The sequence below is a fragment of the Zingiber officinale genome, chromosome 8B (genome assembly GCF_018446385.1).
Source record: "Zingiber officinale cultivar Zhangliang chromosome 8B, Zo_v1.1, whole genome shotgun sequence".
Classification (NCBI taxonomy): domain Eukaryota; kingdom Viridiplantae; phylum Streptophyta; class Magnoliopsida; order Zingiberales; family Zingiberaceae; genus Zingiber; species Zingiber officinale.
The window spans coordinates 13,246,592-13,264,142 of record NC_056001.1 but is presented as its reverse complement, the minus strand read 5'-3'; the positions used below and the strand labels follow the sequence as shown (position 1 = coordinate 13,264,142).

Genomic DNA, 17,551 nt, shown 5'->3' with positions numbered 1-17,551 from the left:
TTACCTTATGCTCCTAATAGGTTTTCTTTGTCCTATAAGCAAACAAACAAATATAGCAATACGTCATAAGGGTATCTCCAATGATTAAAGTTTTACAAAAGTTTTTTTTATGATTCTAATATGTCACATCATACCACATCAACATTCTAAAAACCTATTGAAACAGCTCCAATAGTTAGAGTTCTAAATAATTTTTAAGTGATCTAATTAATAACATGTAATTACATGACTACATGCATATTGCATAAATTTCAAAGAAAAAAATAACTTTGAAATTTCACTATTACTCTTAAAATACAAAGCTCAAACCTTGCATCCACAATAATTAATACTTTTTGTTCAGTTTTTTCATTTTTCAAATCTCTTTAAAAACTTTGCATGGGAGATGACCTAAGTGTTATTGTATGAGATTAAGGCAAATAGTTGTATAGGATTATCGATGAGGGAAAATCAAGGACAATAATATCTTGCAAAGTAATGACATAGATGTAGAGGTGAAAAAAAAGGATATTTGTTGCAATAGTTAGAGAATTAAAAAAAAAAAAGAAAAAGAGTTTAACGCAATGATAAAATTACTAGATGTGACTTAGAGGTTGTGTGTTTAAAAACAATCTTTTATAAAATATAATAAAATGTATACAACAAATCTTTTTTTGAGACCCTCGTATTCGCAAGAGGTTTACTCACTGGTCTGTCTTACCTTTTTTTGAGTTAGATAATTCATGAGAAAATAGAGTTGTTAGAGAAATCATGAACAAAAATTAGTTCCCTTATATTTTTTTTCCTTTTTCTCATTATGGAGTAATTAACCTCATCAATTTCTCTAATCCCTATCCATGCTTTCTTGGCATATATTTCTAATAACTAAATTTTATTGAATTTTTTTTCTCTCTCTCTTTTTTTTGTTTTTGTTTTTGTTTTTGTTTTTGGTTAAAAGCTCAAAATAAAAACAATTCCGTTACTGCTATTCGAAATAAAACCAAACATTTATTTAATAATTTAATTACACCAAAGTCTGACAATTTAGCCATTTACTCCCCCTGATTTGCCTAATTTGGAGAGGTTTCATTGAACGCGTCAGGCTCAGGCCCATTAAATTCTAAGGCGATTTCTACACGTAGTTGCCTTTAATGCCCATTTGACTGTCGCGTGTATTTGCCTGGAGGCGAATCAGTGAGTGAGAGGAGCAGGAAGGGCTCCTCCTCCTCCATCCTCGAAGCGAAGCCGTCCCTCTCTATCTATCTAATTGTATCAAAATCCACGGAGGCTTCGATCCATGGGCATGGCGAACGAGGAGAGCTCTCTTCTTGCGCCGCCGGCCCCGGTCGCTGACCCCAACGAGATCGACCTAGAAGCTGGCCCAGGCGAGCAATTCCAGTGCCGGATCTGCCTCGAAACCGACGGTCGAGCTATTCTTCTCACCCTCTACTTACCTTATTTGCTTTTATTTCTGGCAACTAATAAAGACTGCTTCTTTGATGTCGCGTCTTCGAATTTTGTGGAAATTTTTGGTGTTTTCATGTCAAAACGTCTGGTTTCTTGATTTGTTATTTTTGTTTGTAATCCTTCATGGTGATTGGAAACTTCTATTGTGCAACTGAAAATAATCTATCTGAACCTTCAGGGCGGGATTTCATATCGCCGTGCAAGTGCAAGGGGACCTCCAAGTACGTCCATCGTGAATGCTTGGACCACTGGCGATCTGTCAAGGTGAGACAGCGAATCCTGTGTCTTGTGTGGTTAGGGATTTTATACGTCCGCTCTGCTTACTCTCATCCTTGAATTTATATTTGGATATGTACTTTGATTCGTTGTTCTTCAAGAGCATGCCGCTACGAATCATGTATTCTTATAAACAGATAAGAACAAGCATTGAGGAGTTTCAGAATATAATTCACTTTTTCTAAATTCTTCTTTGAAAGGGATGAGGATAATCGTTGCATTTAGGTCATAGAGTATTGAACTGTTGATATATACATCCATCCCTTCTACAAAGAAATATTGACCATTATTATCTTATCCCTGTAGTCATCTGATTCCATTTTGTTGTGTTTTTGTCTTTGTAGAATTTGATGAAAGGAAATAATGTATTGCATTCATAATCATGATATTATCATTATATAGGTTTGTGCCCTAAACCTAGAACTATTAATTACTGGATGAACCCACTAAACCAACATTCTTGTCATTCTAATACTTCTAACACTCCACCTTAAGTTGGAGCATAATTATTATATTTGTTCACCCTAAAGAATTAGCAAACGGTTGCATTGGCAGAATGCTTGTGAGGTGTGGTCATTGTCCATCTATCATTTGGGAACAAAAGCTAATAGTGGTAGTGCTCAAAGAAAATCCATAGAAGTTATAAGAACATTTATTGTCCATCTATCATTTGGGAACAAAAGCTAATAGTGGTAGTGCTCAAAGAAAATCCATAGAAGTTATAAGAACATTTATGGTCTCCAACCTCCAGACTGCAACAGAGGCGATCTGCTTGCCATGGATTTAGACAACACAAAAAATGACAACTTTTTAAACTATATTGGTGATGGAGGCACAAAGGCAACTTGCAGTAGCTCACACAACTGCCGATCAGAATGTACATGATCAGCTGGGTATCTAGTTGCGGTTGACATTATGGACGAATCTTGCTTAGAGCAATGATCAGAATCTGTAATTGAAAGTTTGGATTTGTTGCTTTGCAATGGGTCATTGCAGGTAGGGTTTGAATGGGGGTGGACCAGTTTTCATGGATTTGTGAGTATTATGGTGCATTGTGGTCATTAGGAAGACAGTCACAGTGGAAGGATCAAGTTGCAGTTAGAAGAAGCATGTGCACACCATCGGTTTGTCTTCAAGCAAGATGTGTTTTGTGTTAGTGTGTGCACTTATGTACCAAGATATTCCTTATGTATTTTTTGGATAATTATTTTATAAATGCAAGTATTTATCATTAATTATTTACTTTTCTGTACGTATATGATTAATGATAAAATCTCACAGATTAATGAGTATATTAATCTGAAAATAGTCCTTGATCAGATAGATATCTAGAGGGGATATGGATATCTAGATCAACGCAGAGTATGAGTAGGTCGAGATAGACCGAGGGATGAATATCCAAGTTGTACTTGGGGTGCCTTGAGCTTAGAGATACACTGGACACGACCTGCTTAAGAGGAGGCCACATATTAAGCATCATTGGTTATTTCTCTTATGAACAAGTGTAACTCATCTTTTGACTTGAGACCTTCATTATTTTAGTGGATACTAAAATTAATCAATTGATTATTTCATAATAAGAATTAATTGGATTATTAATTAATTTTGAAAAATTGGAAGCTAGTCTAGATCAAGATCAAATATGGATTTATTTGATACAAAGAAGAGAGAATTTGAATAGTCATAATCATGATAATTAATGGAGAATTCGAAGAGTCATCATAATGATTATTAATGGAGAATTTGAAAAGTCATGATAATGAAGGTCGTAAATAAAGAATTTATGAAGGTTATAACTCTTCATCTTCCTAATTAATGAAGATCATAAATGATGAATTAATTGAGACCTTAACTCCTCGTATTCCTTGGAGACTATAAGTACTCATCCTCGGAAAGATTCAAAGGACGAATTCCTTCTCTCCATTTCTCCCTCGTCAACTTCTTCTTCGCTTTCTTCCATCGGAAGAGATCGGTAGTGCCCAAGGTTTTGTCGATCCAAGAGGCTAACACCTAACGGATCATATCAAGTTCATGATCTAGTGCGCATGGATACCGCTAGAGGAGTCACACGTGGGGCTCTTATCTGTCTGTGATATCATTCATGCCTATCACGGACTTGAGGTATGTTTTTATGTTATTTTATATAAAACTATATGTACCATGAAAAAAATCATGATTCATTATATGTCTTCCGCTGCGCTTCGACTCCATCAGTGGTATCAGAGCTTATTCGTGGTTTGATCATATAGTATGAAACCTCTTCTTCAAAATTTATTTGAAGAATCAATGTTTCGAGAGATTTCAAAGAAATCTTAATTTCTTTATTTCAAGTTATATGCCTTAACATTTCATGTTAGAAATGAATTTTGTCTAAAACCTGTAAAGTAATACATGTTGTAATTTAGATATAAATTCCTTATGGCATAAATATATTAACATGTTAAAATCTCCGAGGCCCTATTTGTCTTAAAAGACTATAAGGATTAATGGAGATAAATTTCGTAATGAGATTGTGCAAATGCACAAGAAGTTAATCATGGTGAGACATTTTAATAATTATAAAATCCCTTAAATATATTAAAGTCAAAATTTGTTAAATGTCCTCCACTAATAACTATAATGATAGTTAGTGTTTTTACATAAGTCGGTACGGCTTAGCTGTTGACTTGTGTCAAAACATATATAGTTTAGCATAATTATTAGTGGGCCGACTTAACTTAAATTCGTTGATTTGTTTAGCTCAGCTAAGGTTAATTTATTTGAGGGGCAAGTGTTGAGAATATAAGACTCAACAAGAATATACCGAAAATTACATAAATTTGTGATTGGCAAGTTAAGGCATGTTGGTACAGCTGTGCATTTTATATGATTCAGGGTTTCGGTCCTATTAGGAATTGTTACCAACCAATTTTCGATTCTAACAGTGGGGCTGTTGGACTTGAATAAAATAATAGGAGTTATAAAAGACTTTTATTAAATATATTCCATAAATACTAAAACTCTGCTTTAAATTTTAATGATAAACACAAGTACCTTATCACCGTGAAGCATTCTCGAGAAAAAGAATATACTCCTCGGTTCCAACTACCTGGATTGGTATAGGAAACTGAAAATCGCCTTAAGACACGAGAGTATATTTCAAAATTAATCAATTGATTATTTCAGAATAAGAATTAAATGGATTATTAATTAATTTTGAAATATCAGAAGCTAGTCTAGATCAAAGATCAAATATGGATTTATTTGATACAAATAAGAGAGAATTCGAATAGTCATAATCATGATAATTAATGGAGAATTCGAAGAGTCATCATAATGATTATTAATGGAGAATTTGAAAAGTCATGATAATGAAGGTCGTAAATAAAGAATTTATGAAGGCTATAACTCTTCATCTTCCTAATTAATGAAGATCATAAATGATGAATTAATTGAGACCTTAACTCTTTGTATTCCTTGGAGACTATAAGTACTTATCATCGGAAAGATTCAAAGGACGAATTCCTTTTCTCCATTTCTCCATCGTCAACTTCTTCTTCGCTTTCTTCTATCGGAAGAGATCGGTAGTGCTTCCAAGGTTTTGTCGATCTAAGAGGCTAACACCTAACGGATCATATCAAATTCGTGATCTAGTGTGCGTGAATACCACTAGAGGAGTCATTCACGACTATCGAGAACTCGAGGTATGTTTTTTATGTTATTTTATATAAAACTATATGTACCACGAAAAGATCTATCTTCCGCTACGCTCCGAACCCAACATTTTGGTTCTCCGCACTGAGTCAAACATGTGTACAAGATCAGAATCAAGGCTTCCTCTGTGCCTCCTGTTGGAGATGGTGGGAATCTCATGCAGAGGAGTCATATATTTTAGTGAATGCGGTGTTTTTGTTTCAGTCAATAATTTCACAATAAAACATGCTACAGGCTAGCTAATGACTATCATGCTTTGTTTTCTCAGGAAGGTTTTGCATTTGCACATTGCACGACTTGCAAGGCTCCTTATTATTTGAGGGTTCATGTTCATGTAGATAGGAAATGGAGAGTTTTGAAATTTCGGTTCTTCGTCACTAGAGATATACTAGTTGTATTTGCAGCCGTTCAACTTGTAAGCTTGAACTTCATCCCATTTATGATGTTTTTTTTAATTTTTAACAAATTTGTTTGTCGCTGATCATTATTGTGTGAACTTTGGACAGATAGTCTCTCTATTGGCTTATGTGGTCTACTTGATTGATCGTTCTCAAGACAATTGGTTGCGGTTGGCTTGGGGATTTGACGGTGAAAGTAGTTTCTACTATATATGCGGTTTGTGTGAATGTTATTTAGATCTAATATCAATAAAGGTCAAAGAGGGCAAAGCAAGTCATTTCAATTTTATGCATGATACACATACATGTGTTTCTGAAGCCATCCTAGTTAAAACCATGCTTTTACCCAACAATTTTTTAGATCAGGCCTATCTTCTCAGTATTTAAATTGGATCAGTAATTTACTCTTAGGCTTTCTCATGCAACTCATTGGTTATATCCAACTACATAACTCAATAAGCACTATGATATTCCCCTTAAGGCCATTAGTAACTCAAACAATGGCAACTCCAACTATAGTCACAACTATGTTCCCGTTATCTGTGGTATTGTTTGCGACAACTCATTTCCACTATAAACCAATATATTATACTTATCTATCTATTCATACTTGATTTTTAGAAACGACATTGCATCTCATTTTCGTGTATTTTCCTAATGAATCTTGTCTGCAAATGCAGGGGCTCTATCATTTTTCGCTCTACTAGGATTATCTGGATGCTTTATTACCTGCTATGATCGAAGAGTGCGTAATGATCTGGTTCAGCCATGTAGAGAGTTGTGCCTTTGTTGCTGTCAACCTGGGTTTGCAACTATTTTTCTTTAGTCCTCTGACTTTTGAGATTTATGAAGTCATTGCAATTTGTCATACACAGTCATTTCTGTTTATACTACAACAGCCATCAAACAAAAAAAAAAATGCCTTTCTTTCTCTCCATTTTCTTCATCATGCATGCCCATATACTTTCTCCGTAATATTGTCTCATTTTTGTTGTTTCAGAATGTATGCCGACTGTCATCTCCCGGGGACTCTTTGTATGTGGACTGACTGCACTACATGCTTTGAGAGTTGTGCGAGTTCAGCTGGAGAATGTGGATGCTTAGGAGGGGCCAGCGAAGCTGGGCCACCTTTACTTTTTATCGTAGCACTCGTCGTTCTTGGGCTCTTCACTGTCATTGGCATATTCTACAGTGTTCTTGTGGCAACGATGGTCGGCCAACGAATCTGGCAGCGCCACTACCATATACTTGCTAAACGAATGCTAACAAAAGTGAGTTATGTTTCCTTCATTGTTAAAGAATAATCTCCATTTTCACTTCTGAATGGCCTTGGAAAGTAATGATGAAACTATAATCATCTACATTACTTCCTAGAATCTCAAGAAATTATACTGAACCTTCTAATACTGTGCGCATGTACATCAGGAGTACGTCGTTGAAGATGTCGATAACGAGGGCACCGATTGGCGCCCGCCACCGCTACCACAAGAGCATGTTCAGCAGCTAAAGTCGCTTAGACTCCTGTAGTTCAACATTTGAAGACATTTAAGTTAGCATTGCACTTTAGAGACGGATCGTATATAGGCATGTATAAAAAATAAAGTGTCCAATTTGGCCACGACATTTCTGTCAGAGGTACGCTCGATGCTTTGCTTTGTAAATATGCAGAAAAATATAGTGGAAATCAAGTATTCGGCACTGCCTTCTACCTGCCGGGCGGCACGTTGTGAGATGATCTTGGCTTCAGCGGCGTGCAGCAGACAGTAAAACAGAGAGGGAGCGGCGAAAGCTAGAAGAAATGAGAGGAGAAAAGGAGAAGAGACGAGAAAGAGAGGTTGAAAAAAAAAAAAGAGAGAAGAGGAGTTGCAGACAGACGACGACAGGCGGCAAGCAGTAACAGCAAAGTAAGCAGGTGGTGCGGCGCAAGCGGCATGAGAGAGGGGGCATGGAATCAGGATCAGAGAATAAGAATAAGAGAAGTGAGAACTGAAAAATAATTAGAGTTTAGTTTCTTAAAATTTATTTCTAATTTTCTAAATAATATCATAATATATTTAAATAGAATACATTAAATTAATTTTAAATCGATTAAAACAATGAATTTATTTGATTAGAATTATTATATCTGCTAAATAAATTATTTTTATTTAATTTGAAATATAAAGTATTTGTTTGATTTAACTTAATTAATTATATAAAAAATAGTATTTTGTATTTAATATTGATGGAATATGTTTTTTATTGTGACTTTTATAATGTTTAATATGACAATTTAATTAAAAAAATATTTATTTTAATATGATCGAATTATAAAAATAATTATCAAAAGGTAAGTTTTCTCAATTTCTTAAATTTAAAATCACTTCTTTTATTCCCCTAAATTATTGTCTAAAACCATGTTTCTTGTGCTGGCGGTGAGTATTTGATTAGAATCCAATTAATAATCGAACCAATTTTTTTTTAAAAAATCGAACTCATCGAATTAAAAAAAATCAAATAACTGATAATATATCGATTAATTTAATTAAAAATCAAATTAACTGATTTTACAAAAAAATTAAAAAATCAATTTTTTAAAAAATAAAATCAGTTCTTTAAATAAAATTTGATTTTAGTTTTAAAAAATAAAATTTAAATTTCATTTTTGGGAAAAAAAATTTAAATGTATTTTGTTTAACTGAATAAAAAAATTTAAAAACAAAATTCAATCAAATTAACTGATTTTAAAGAAAAAAATTAAATTTTTAAATAAATCGAATCAAATTTTAAAATTCAATGAATTTGTACCCCTATCTTCATCAATATTTGTGATGGCCATCCATATTTGGATAAGAGAAATTTTCAGATTTACCTGGCGATTGCGTTTACCTGGTCTTGATTTTTTTTTATTTCTTCTTTTACTTTCTTGGAAATAGCTTTAAGTTTTCGATTTATATTTTCCTTTCTTGTTGGTGACTTTGTATTTGTTTGTTTGTTTGTTTTTTCTGCCAGATTCGGTTGGCGATAAAAAGGGTTCAGGGTTTTGAGAATATTGGTTTAGAAAGGCTCTTCTGTTCGATCTGCCTCCTCTGTCTAACCCCTACTGGAATTCTTGTATTCTGATTTTTACAAAAGTTCATTTTTCTGATAGATAATCCGTTTAGAGGCCATGGAAGGACAAAGCATTGCGAATCCTAGAGAATCCTCCTCCATCGATTTGCAGTCGATGGCGATGCACGGCGGGTCATCATCCTATTTAACCGACGACCCATTGCTCTTGACGATGATAAGCAGTTCATCTGCTGCTCATCCTCAGCTGCCGCCTTCTTATCAAGGAAACGGTGGCGGAGGAGGAGGCAATCCCGAGGCCATTGATGGTGGCTCCGTGGCTCAAACAGCCAATGGTCTGAATCCGAACACAGGAGAGCCAGAAACTAAGAGGAAGCGAGGGCGGCCCCGGAAGTACGGACCAGATGGCCCTATCTTGGCCCCTTCATCATCATCTGCTTTATTGTCTTCTTCTGAACTGATTAATGGTCCCAAGAGACGGGGCCGCCCACTTGGTTCTACCAAGAAGCATCAAATGGTTGCTCAAGGTAAATATCTGTATTTTCCTCAGTTATTAGCAGTTGTCATGGAGCAGTGAATCCATATGTATGCTTTGGTGGAGTTAGGCTCTGTGTGTCAATTGTGTTAGTTGCATTTGCTCGTTTCTTGCTCGACATCCCAACGATGCTTGAAACCAAGTTGTTTATTTTATAGGGAATTTTACTCTATTAATGACAAAACACTTGGTAAATCTTATCTTTCTGACTCAGATTATATTCCTGCGTAAAACACATTGTTAACTTGAAAGAGTGATACCCTATTTATACTTTCTTACCTTGTACTCTGATTTTTGTATTTGATTTAACCCTAGTGTGTGTGTGTTTTCATATTTTGGGATTTGCATTTGTTGTGAATCATTCGCTGCAGATTCCAGTAATTTGATCTCCTTATCTCTAAAATTTGAACTATGATTTACAGGAACAGCAAAGTTGGGAAGCTGTCTTCATTTAATTTGTGTAAATGAAGGAGAGGTAAATACCCCCATTTTCTTCTTCTCATATTGAAGCCACTTTCTATACCAAGGATGATCAGTTACTATCAATATTTGCTTCATAGCTTTGTTTAATTATGTTCAAATAGATGATTTGAAAATGGTTGATTGGTACCCGAGTTGATCTTTTGATTTTTAAAATTTAACTAGCAATGCACATGTTGTTCGCTTTATCTGCTATTGACAAGAAATAGCTGGTTGCAGGATGTATTTGCAAAAATTTCTTCATTTTCTCAGCTTGAATCACAAACCATCTCCATTCTTTCAGCAACTGGTGTTGCATCTAAAGTAACTCTTTTCCAACCTTCCATCATACCTGCTTGTGGAATGGTAATTTACGAGGTTCGTCTCATCATTGTCTCTATTGGGTGATATAGTTTGCAAAGATATACATCAGTTTTGTATTGGCAAGAAGATGCTTGATTATGGCATTCGTTATCGATCGGCTTGCACCACTAATCAATCCTTCTGAATAGTATCTCAGTCTTCTGTCATAAACTTAGACTTGATTCTTAAACTTAAAAGGAAACTTAGATTTTCTTTCATTTTGGGCTTGTCGACCCTGCCAATCACTTATAATGCATATTCTGTGTGCTTGTGTTCAGGGTTGGTTCGAGATCTTGTCATTGACGGGTTCATTCCACAATTCTAGTGATCGGCAGAGCCTAATGGGCGGATTGACCGTCTCAGTAGCTGATTCTAAGGGGAATGTCGTAGGCGGTCGAATAGCAGGGTCTTTCGTAGCAGCATCACCAGTTCTGGTATGTTAAAGCATCATAAACCAATTGACCCTATCAATTTATTTGCTCTTTAAACTTTCAGCACCATATTTCACCAATGGCTAATATAAAAAACAAACACAGTTACTTCATCGTAGGATACTTCCAGTGTTTTCATCTTTTACGAAATCTGTCGATTGCATTGGATGAATACGAGGGCAAGAGTCATCATTTACAATGAAAATTATGATCATTCCATGCTCAACTCTTTTATGCAGGTAGTTCTTGGGAGCTTTATACCTGGCAGGTTGGAGTTAAAAGAAACTAATGCTGTTCCATCCCCAAATCTTGTCTCCGGCGGGACAACAAACACCGGCAACTCCTCTTCAAGGGCAGCCTTTAGTGTACCGTCAGGTGACCCTATGAACCCTCCTATTCAGAGCCCAGCCATATGCAGTGACATCAATTCACTAGATCGCCCAGTGAAACGTAACTTCGATCAAGAACGGGGTGGGGTTGAACGTCTCTGATATTTAATGCCAGATTAGGTTTATTCATTCTGATTTCATTTCTTTATTATTGCGGGAACATGGAGTTGTGTCGACAGAATGTACGATGAAAGATCATCATACAATATATATTTCTTCTCTGCCCAAATTTTGCTTAATTTGGCACGAGTTTGAGTTCATGCCATTGGTTTCTTTCAACTGTTGTCGTTGTTATCGTCGCAATTCTTTGGCTTGTAATTTCTACGTTTAAACAACCTAAGCATCTCTTACTTGCATTAATGCTTATTTTGTTCTCAAAAATCTTGAAAAATTTTAAGAAAAATATATGCATAGATGTATATGTTTACCAATCTATCTGATCTACCTCATATCGTATTTTATTCACAGGTTATTGCATCAAATAGAGATGCCAATAAATCACAGCAGGCCCAAGTTTTTTTTAGAATGCTTATTCTTAATAAATTATTTTTTTAAATACCAAAAATTGACAAGATACAAAATAAATACTACTAAAGTTGATATAGCTTTATAAATATTATAAGAATTAGATAATATTTTTAATTTAATAATATTTTTTTAAAAAAAAAAATGCTCGAACTTGGTCTATAGGGGATCAGGGATGTGGGCCAAGATACAAATTAAATATTTTTTATATGCAATGTTATTATTATTTTTAAGTAAAAATTAAAAGGCATCTTTTTACCCTTCTATTCAAATAAACCACACTATGTGGATGCCACACTTCCTATCCTACATTGATGATGCGAGAACAAGCCCCTTCTGCAACCATAATGGCTTATGGAAATCGGATCGCAACAAGGCTTCGTCTTCCTCTTCTTCTCCTCTTCTCCGTCGGCTGCTTTCTTCTCCCTCATCTCATCATCAAGGGTTCGATGACATTGCCGACGCCTGCTAAAAGCGATGAGAAACCGAGTGCTTTGCAGATCGATCGGAACTCCTTCCCTAAAGGTTTCATCTTTGGGACCGCGAGCTCCGCATATCAGGTATCCTTTTTCTGGATAGCTCGATCTTCTTCACAAATGAGCTTTCAAAGAAGTAAAAAAGAAACACATTAGTAAAATTCTTATTTATTTGGGTTTTTTTTTATTCAATGGTGATAGTATGAAGGTGCTGCAAATGAAGGTGGCAGAGGACCGAGCATTTGGGATACTCTCACTCACAGGCATCCAGGTTTTGTTTTCCCCTTTTTCTCCCCGCATTAATTAAATTTACATTTAAAGAAGTTTGTTCTTGAGTAGAGTTGATAGCGGATGGAAGCAATGGAGATGTAGCAGTGGACTCCTATCATCAATACAAGGTAGTTTTTTTTTCCATCTTCATCTAAAAGGGATTTGCTCCAATGAATCTCTTTATTTAAACTTAATATTAACAATTAGTTCAAAACACAGGAAGATGTGAGCATTATGAAAAGAATGGGCATGGATGCTTACAGGTTTTCCATCTCTTGGTCCAGGATTTTACCAAGTAATTTTTGAGCAGGATTAACTTTTTTTTTTAAAAAAAAAAAATCTCCTTTTATATATTAATGCTTTGTGATTCACTGATTTGATTATCAGATGGAAGCATAAGAGGAGGAGTAAATAGGGAAGGAGTCAATTATTATAATAACCTCATCAACGAGCTCATAGCAAATGGTCTCAGATAGGATTTCATTGACCCTGATCTGATTATTTTCCTTTTGTTTTCTCATAGAAAAAGACATTCTTAGCATTTGCAGGTTTGCAGCCATTTGTGACACTCTTCCATTGGGACTCTCCTCAAGGATTGGAGAACAAATATGAAGGTTTCTTAAGCCAACTAATTATGTGAGTATATATATTTCCTGCACTTCCTAAGTTTTGGATAAATCTGAGCATGAAAATTAACATCTCCTTTTCTTTTTATTTTATGGTTCAGTCAAGACTTCAGGGATTATGCTGAGGTTTGCTTTAGGGAATTTGGGGACAGGGTGAAGCACTGGATGACCTTCAATGAGCCATGGACTTTTGCTTTGATGGCATACCCTGATGGTAATAAACTAGGGCAGTGTTTTCCTTGGGCATCAGTCAAGTGTCATGCTGCAAATTTGGGTAGGGATCCCTATACAATTACTCATCATCAGCTTCTGACTCATGCCACCGCTGTGACTCTATTCAGAGAAAAATTCCAGGTACTGCTCTCATTGTACTCAATTCTATGTTTATTCAGGCTTCCAGTCAGATTAGGATTTCACGTGAATCTAAAACTCTGAACTTAAAAGGCCAAGATGGTAACATGGATAAGTCTAGTTCAACAAGTGTCCTAATTATGATAATTCCTCATTTATGCTTTTGGTAACATTGACACTTCGAGTGGGCACTTGATATTTTTATTTATCTTGTGTAAAAATTTGTACAAATCACCTTGTCAACACTCTACCTGTGCCTGATCCTTAGCGTGGCCTAACAAAAACTGTTATAGAAGTTTAACAACCTAGCAAACAATTACCATCTGAAATGAATAAACATTTGTGGCATCTTCTTTATGTAAAATCATGTTAAATAACTAATCTAACTTATAGAACATCGTTAGTTCAGGCTACACAAAAAGGTAAAATAGGGATAGCCCTATGCTCCCATTGGTTTCTACCCTACAATGGAACAAAATCCGACTATGAAGCTGCATCCAGGTCTCTTGACTTCATTCTTGGATGGTAAGTAAACCACCGATATCATCACATATTTTGCTAATAATTATAAAACAAAACAGCAGCCATATAAAAGCCATTATTTATTAGTCATAACTCTGTCTGGGGTTCACCAGTCTCTACATATGCAGGCTAATGGACCCCTTAACTCAAGGGGATTACCCTACAAGCATGAGGACCAATGTGAAAGACAGATTGCCAAAGTTCACAGAGGGCCAGTCCCAGATGTTAAAAGGATCATTTGATTTCATCGGAATCAATTACTACACCAGCCTGTATGCCTACAGCAATCGCCCATCCTCTGATGCAGACCCTAACTTCTATAGTGACCAGCATGTTATTCAAACAGGTATGTATAACATGGGATATTTTCATTTTGCCCCAAGGTTTACATGCTGTTCAAAATGGCCCATCCCCATAGTTTTTAAAATCGTCAAATTGACCCAGAGACAAATTTAAATGAGATCATTTGTGTGCCGTATCATCATTCCATTAACTTAACTTTGTTGTTGCTTGTTGGTGGCATAATTTTCAATTCTAGGGAGTATATCATGAGGGCATTTTTAAAAAGTAACTTGGAGGCTACAATAGAGTTTCCTTTTATATTAATTTATTTTGAGAATTTGAGTGAGTTCTTTTTACCTTGTCCATGTTTTGAAACAGGGGAGAGATATGGAGTTCTTATAGGTCCTAAGGTGAGACAGTTACATATCTATTTTAACCATTGTGGAATTTCAGTTTTCTTTTCAGCGTTTGTAGACTTGGGACAGTGGTCCAGCCTATTAAACCGGTCTGATTCTATTAGAGAAGAGCACTAATTAAGTTGATCTACATTTTTGACCGGGTCAACAGGATCTTTTCTCCTTTAATCAAACTGAAGTTTTTTCCCCCCATTTGTAGGCTGCTTCAGATTGGCTGTTCATATATCCACCAGGTTTGAAAGAACTCTTGCTCCATGTAAAGACCAAATACAATAATCCAGTGATATATATTACTGAGAACGGTGAGTTATTATTCTAGAAAAAAAATACAATTACTTTATGTAAAATAATTTACCATCTTTTAAGAATGTCCCCTGCAGTTTTAAAAATCATTAAAATACCTCCTACAGTTTTTTAAAAATCTTGTCACTTCACCCCTTAACTATTAAAAGGTATTAATATATCTAATGGAACAATGATGTGGTAAGCATGCTGTGCGTATCATGATACTTTTCTATCAAAGAAATTAAATGGTTGAAGTAATAACAGTGTAAATTTTCAATGTGTTTTGCTGAGTTTTGTAAATTGACCAGGAGTTGATGAAGTTAACAATGACACCCTACCACTGGAAGAGGCACTGAAGGATGATACAAGAACAAGCTACTTTGAACAGCATCTCTTCTACCTTAATCAAGCAATCAGGTTTGTTTTCCGTTCATTTCTTTTTCCTTAATCAATAATGGAGAATAAAAATGGCACAATTTCTAATTGGCATTATGTCTTGCTTGACTGTAGGGAGGGTGTGGACGTGAGAGGGTACTTTGCATGGTCTTTGTTGGATAACTTTGAATGGAGGTCAGGCTACACTGTGAGGTTTGGCATAAACTTTGTGGACTATAAGCATGGCTTGAAGAGATACCCCAAAAAATCTGCCTTCTGGTTCACCAAATTTTTAAAAGGCTAAATTTAATCTTGATGCAATTCATTTGTTTTTATTAGAACCAGAAATTAGGGAAATTGCTATAACTCATTAGTGAATTACTCGTGATGTAATCCTATATTGGTCGGTCTAAATTATTTAATACATATTATTAAATAAAGCATTGGTGGTAATTTACTTGATATCACTAGATAATGTATTTTAGATAATTAAGGTTTATTACTTAATATTTTAGTGATAACTGTTTAACATGAAGTAGTCAAAATCATATCTCTGTGTTAATCAATAATGTTTGGAATTGACTAAGTAGTTTAAGGGTCTTTTTAATCCTCAACATTGTACAAACTTCCATGCATTGACCACTGAGCCATGTTCTGGGGACAACTAATATTATTATTATGAAACTAGTATTAGTATAATTGTTATCATTTGAACAAATAGTAGAGGTAGGAGGAAACTCCAATAATAACCCTTTAAATTACACATTCACACTATCACACTAAAACCCTTAATTTGCAACCTCATTTAATAAAGTATTCCATAAACTTAAATATTCCTTGTTGAAATCAACATCTCACCAACTCTACGATCCCTAAGAACTCTCATGAATATGATACAAGAGTCCAAATCAAGCAATTCCAAACAAAATGAAATCAATTTGTTTGGTCTATCTCCTCCCTAAAATATAACAAATATATAATTCAACACAAAAATCAATTAATTAATGCCCATCATTTTCTTCCCAAATTTTGAAAGCACGTAGCATTTTTATTTGTTTCGAGGGACAAATTAACTGGCCAAAGTTGTATTAAACTCTTGCCTTTTATGCAATTTAATTTAAATATAACTTTTGCCAAATAAAGTTATCCACCGCCAACTCACCTAGTCACTTCCCACGGAAAGCCATAACACGCTTGAGACAAGAGTTGTATGGGCGAAAAAACAACATTAATTTATTTAAAAAAATAATATTTGGCAGTGTATAAATTAAATATAATTTAAAATAAAATATATTGGTTCAATTTCTAGGTGGTCCTCCTCCATCTCCATGGCCAACTTTTTTCCAAATTAATTTATATCATTTTTTGCACAATGATTGAGCTATGATATCAATCCATTCATTTTGGTCATATTATATTATTATTATTATTAGGGATAATTTAGTATATCACACACTAAGCTAAAGTTTAAATTAGCTTTGATTAATTAGTAGCTACTATGACACTAATTTATCCTTTCATGGAATTAATCTTTTAATATGTATTTTATAAATTAATGTGCACATAATGAGAGGTGCATTAAGTATTGTGCTGGGCTTTAATGCATCACATCAATGTGTCGGTCAAATGTCATGTGAAATAGTAAATATTAACAATAATCAATTGAGGATCATGGGATGCATATGACACGATTGTTCAATTTATATAAAAAACAATATTTTTAGAGCGAATATAATTCTTCTAAAACTTAATTATTAAATTGTCAGAGTAAAAGTGGTAGATCTAGGTACTCAAGGAATTTAGGAGACGTTTAGGGGCATTTGGTACGCGTCTTTTTCATTTTCATTTTCTAGAAAATGTACGTTTTCTGAAAAATGGTGTTTGATTTGCGTTTTCCGCGCGCGTTTTCTAAAAAATTGACTATCGTTTTCTAGAAAAACAGAGAATGACAAAAAGTCATTTTCTGTTTTCTAGAAAACGCGCGTTTTCCAGAAAATGAAAATGAAAACGGTGCAAATCAAACGCATCCTTACGTTTTCCACGCTATTTTCTGTTTTCATTTTCTGAGAAAATGAAAAACACGTTTGGTTTGTATTTTCCACGTTCATTTTTAAGAAAATGAGATAGCATTTTCTAAGAAAACGAAAAATATGAAAAAATTATTTTTTAAAAAATAAAAAACATATATTTTCCAGAAAATAAAAATAAAAATAAAAATAAAAATGGGATAAACTAAACCACCCTTAATGTTTTATTTCTCGAAATTTTAATGTGGGAAATACGCCAATTCTGAATTTGAATATGATAGTATAAAATCATTTTCCATAAATTTATAGTAATTATAATATTAAAAAAATTGTATGATGCAATAATAGTTGGCGACAT

The 17,551-nt window shown here is 34.6% G+C and overlaps 3 protein-coding genes across 10 annotated transcripts; all 3 read left to right on the top strand.

Annotated features, from left to right (window-relative positions):
• The first annotated feature begins 1,121 nt into the window (after positions 1-1,121).
• On the top strand, positions 1,122-7,526 carry LOC122014707. Of its 3 annotated transcripts, none has more exons than XM_042571086.1 (7): positions 1,122-1,403; positions 1,625-1,710; positions 5,684-5,830; positions 5,922-6,009; positions 6,494-6,617; positions 6,814-7,084; positions 7,239-7,526. In XM_042571086.1, exons 1-7 carry the CDS (start codon positions 1,277-1,279, stop codon positions 7,338-7,340), a joined length of 945 nt encoding a protein of 314 aa, XP_042427020.1. In that variant the 5' UTR covers positions 1,122-1,276; the 3' UTR covers positions 7,341-7,526. The 3 variants fall into 3 exon arrangements, with proteins under 3 accessions (XP_042427020.1, XP_042427021.1, XP_042427019.1); XM_042571087.1 differs by having other exon boundaries at positions 1,123-1,403; positions 5,922-6,003; XM_042571085.1 differs by having other exon boundaries at positions 1,123-1,403; positions 5,922-6,030.
• A 1,110-nt stretch (positions 7,527-8,636) lies between these two features.
• On the top strand, positions 8,637-11,267 carry LOC122014706 (AT-hook motif nuclear-localized protein 9-like). Of its 6 annotated transcripts, XM_042571082.1 has the most exons (7): positions 8,655-8,684; positions 8,805-8,865; positions 8,944-9,388; positions 9,819-9,871; positions 10,096-10,233; positions 10,497-10,652; positions 10,889-11,267. In XM_042571082.1, the coding sequence occupies exons 3-7, from the start codon at positions 8,962-8,964 to the stop codon at positions 11,138-11,140; spliced, it is 1,026 nt and encodes a 341-aa protein (XP_042427016.1). In that variant the 5' UTR covers positions 8,655-8,684; positions 8,805-8,865; positions 8,944-8,961; the 3' UTR covers positions 11,141-11,267. The 6 variants fall into 6 exon arrangements, with proteins under 6 accessions (XP_042427014.1, XP_042427016.1, XP_042427015.1 ...); XM_042571080.1 differs by having other exon boundaries at positions 8,637-8,684; positions 8,805-9,388; XM_042571081.1 differs by lacking the exon at positions 8,655-8,684 and having other exon boundaries at positions 8,722-8,865.
• A 584-nt stretch (positions 11,268-11,851) lies between these two features.
• On the top strand, positions 11,852-15,693 carry LOC122014705 (beta-glucosidase 13-like). The gene is made up of 13 exons (XM_042571077.1): positions 11,852-12,123; positions 12,241-12,310; positions 12,379-12,437; positions 12,529-12,604; positions 12,697-12,774; positions 12,858-12,945; positions 13,037-13,289; positions 13,696-13,811; positions 13,937-14,154; positions 14,469-14,500; positions 14,706-14,808; positions 15,100-15,208; positions 15,302-15,693. The coding sequence occupies exons 1-13, from the start codon at positions 11,878-11,880 to the stop codon at positions 15,468-15,470; spliced, it is 1,617 nt and encodes a 538-aa protein (XP_042427011.1). The 5' UTR covers positions 11,852-11,877; the 3' UTR covers positions 15,471-15,693.
• Positions 15,694-17,551: the final 1,858 nt, after the last annotated feature.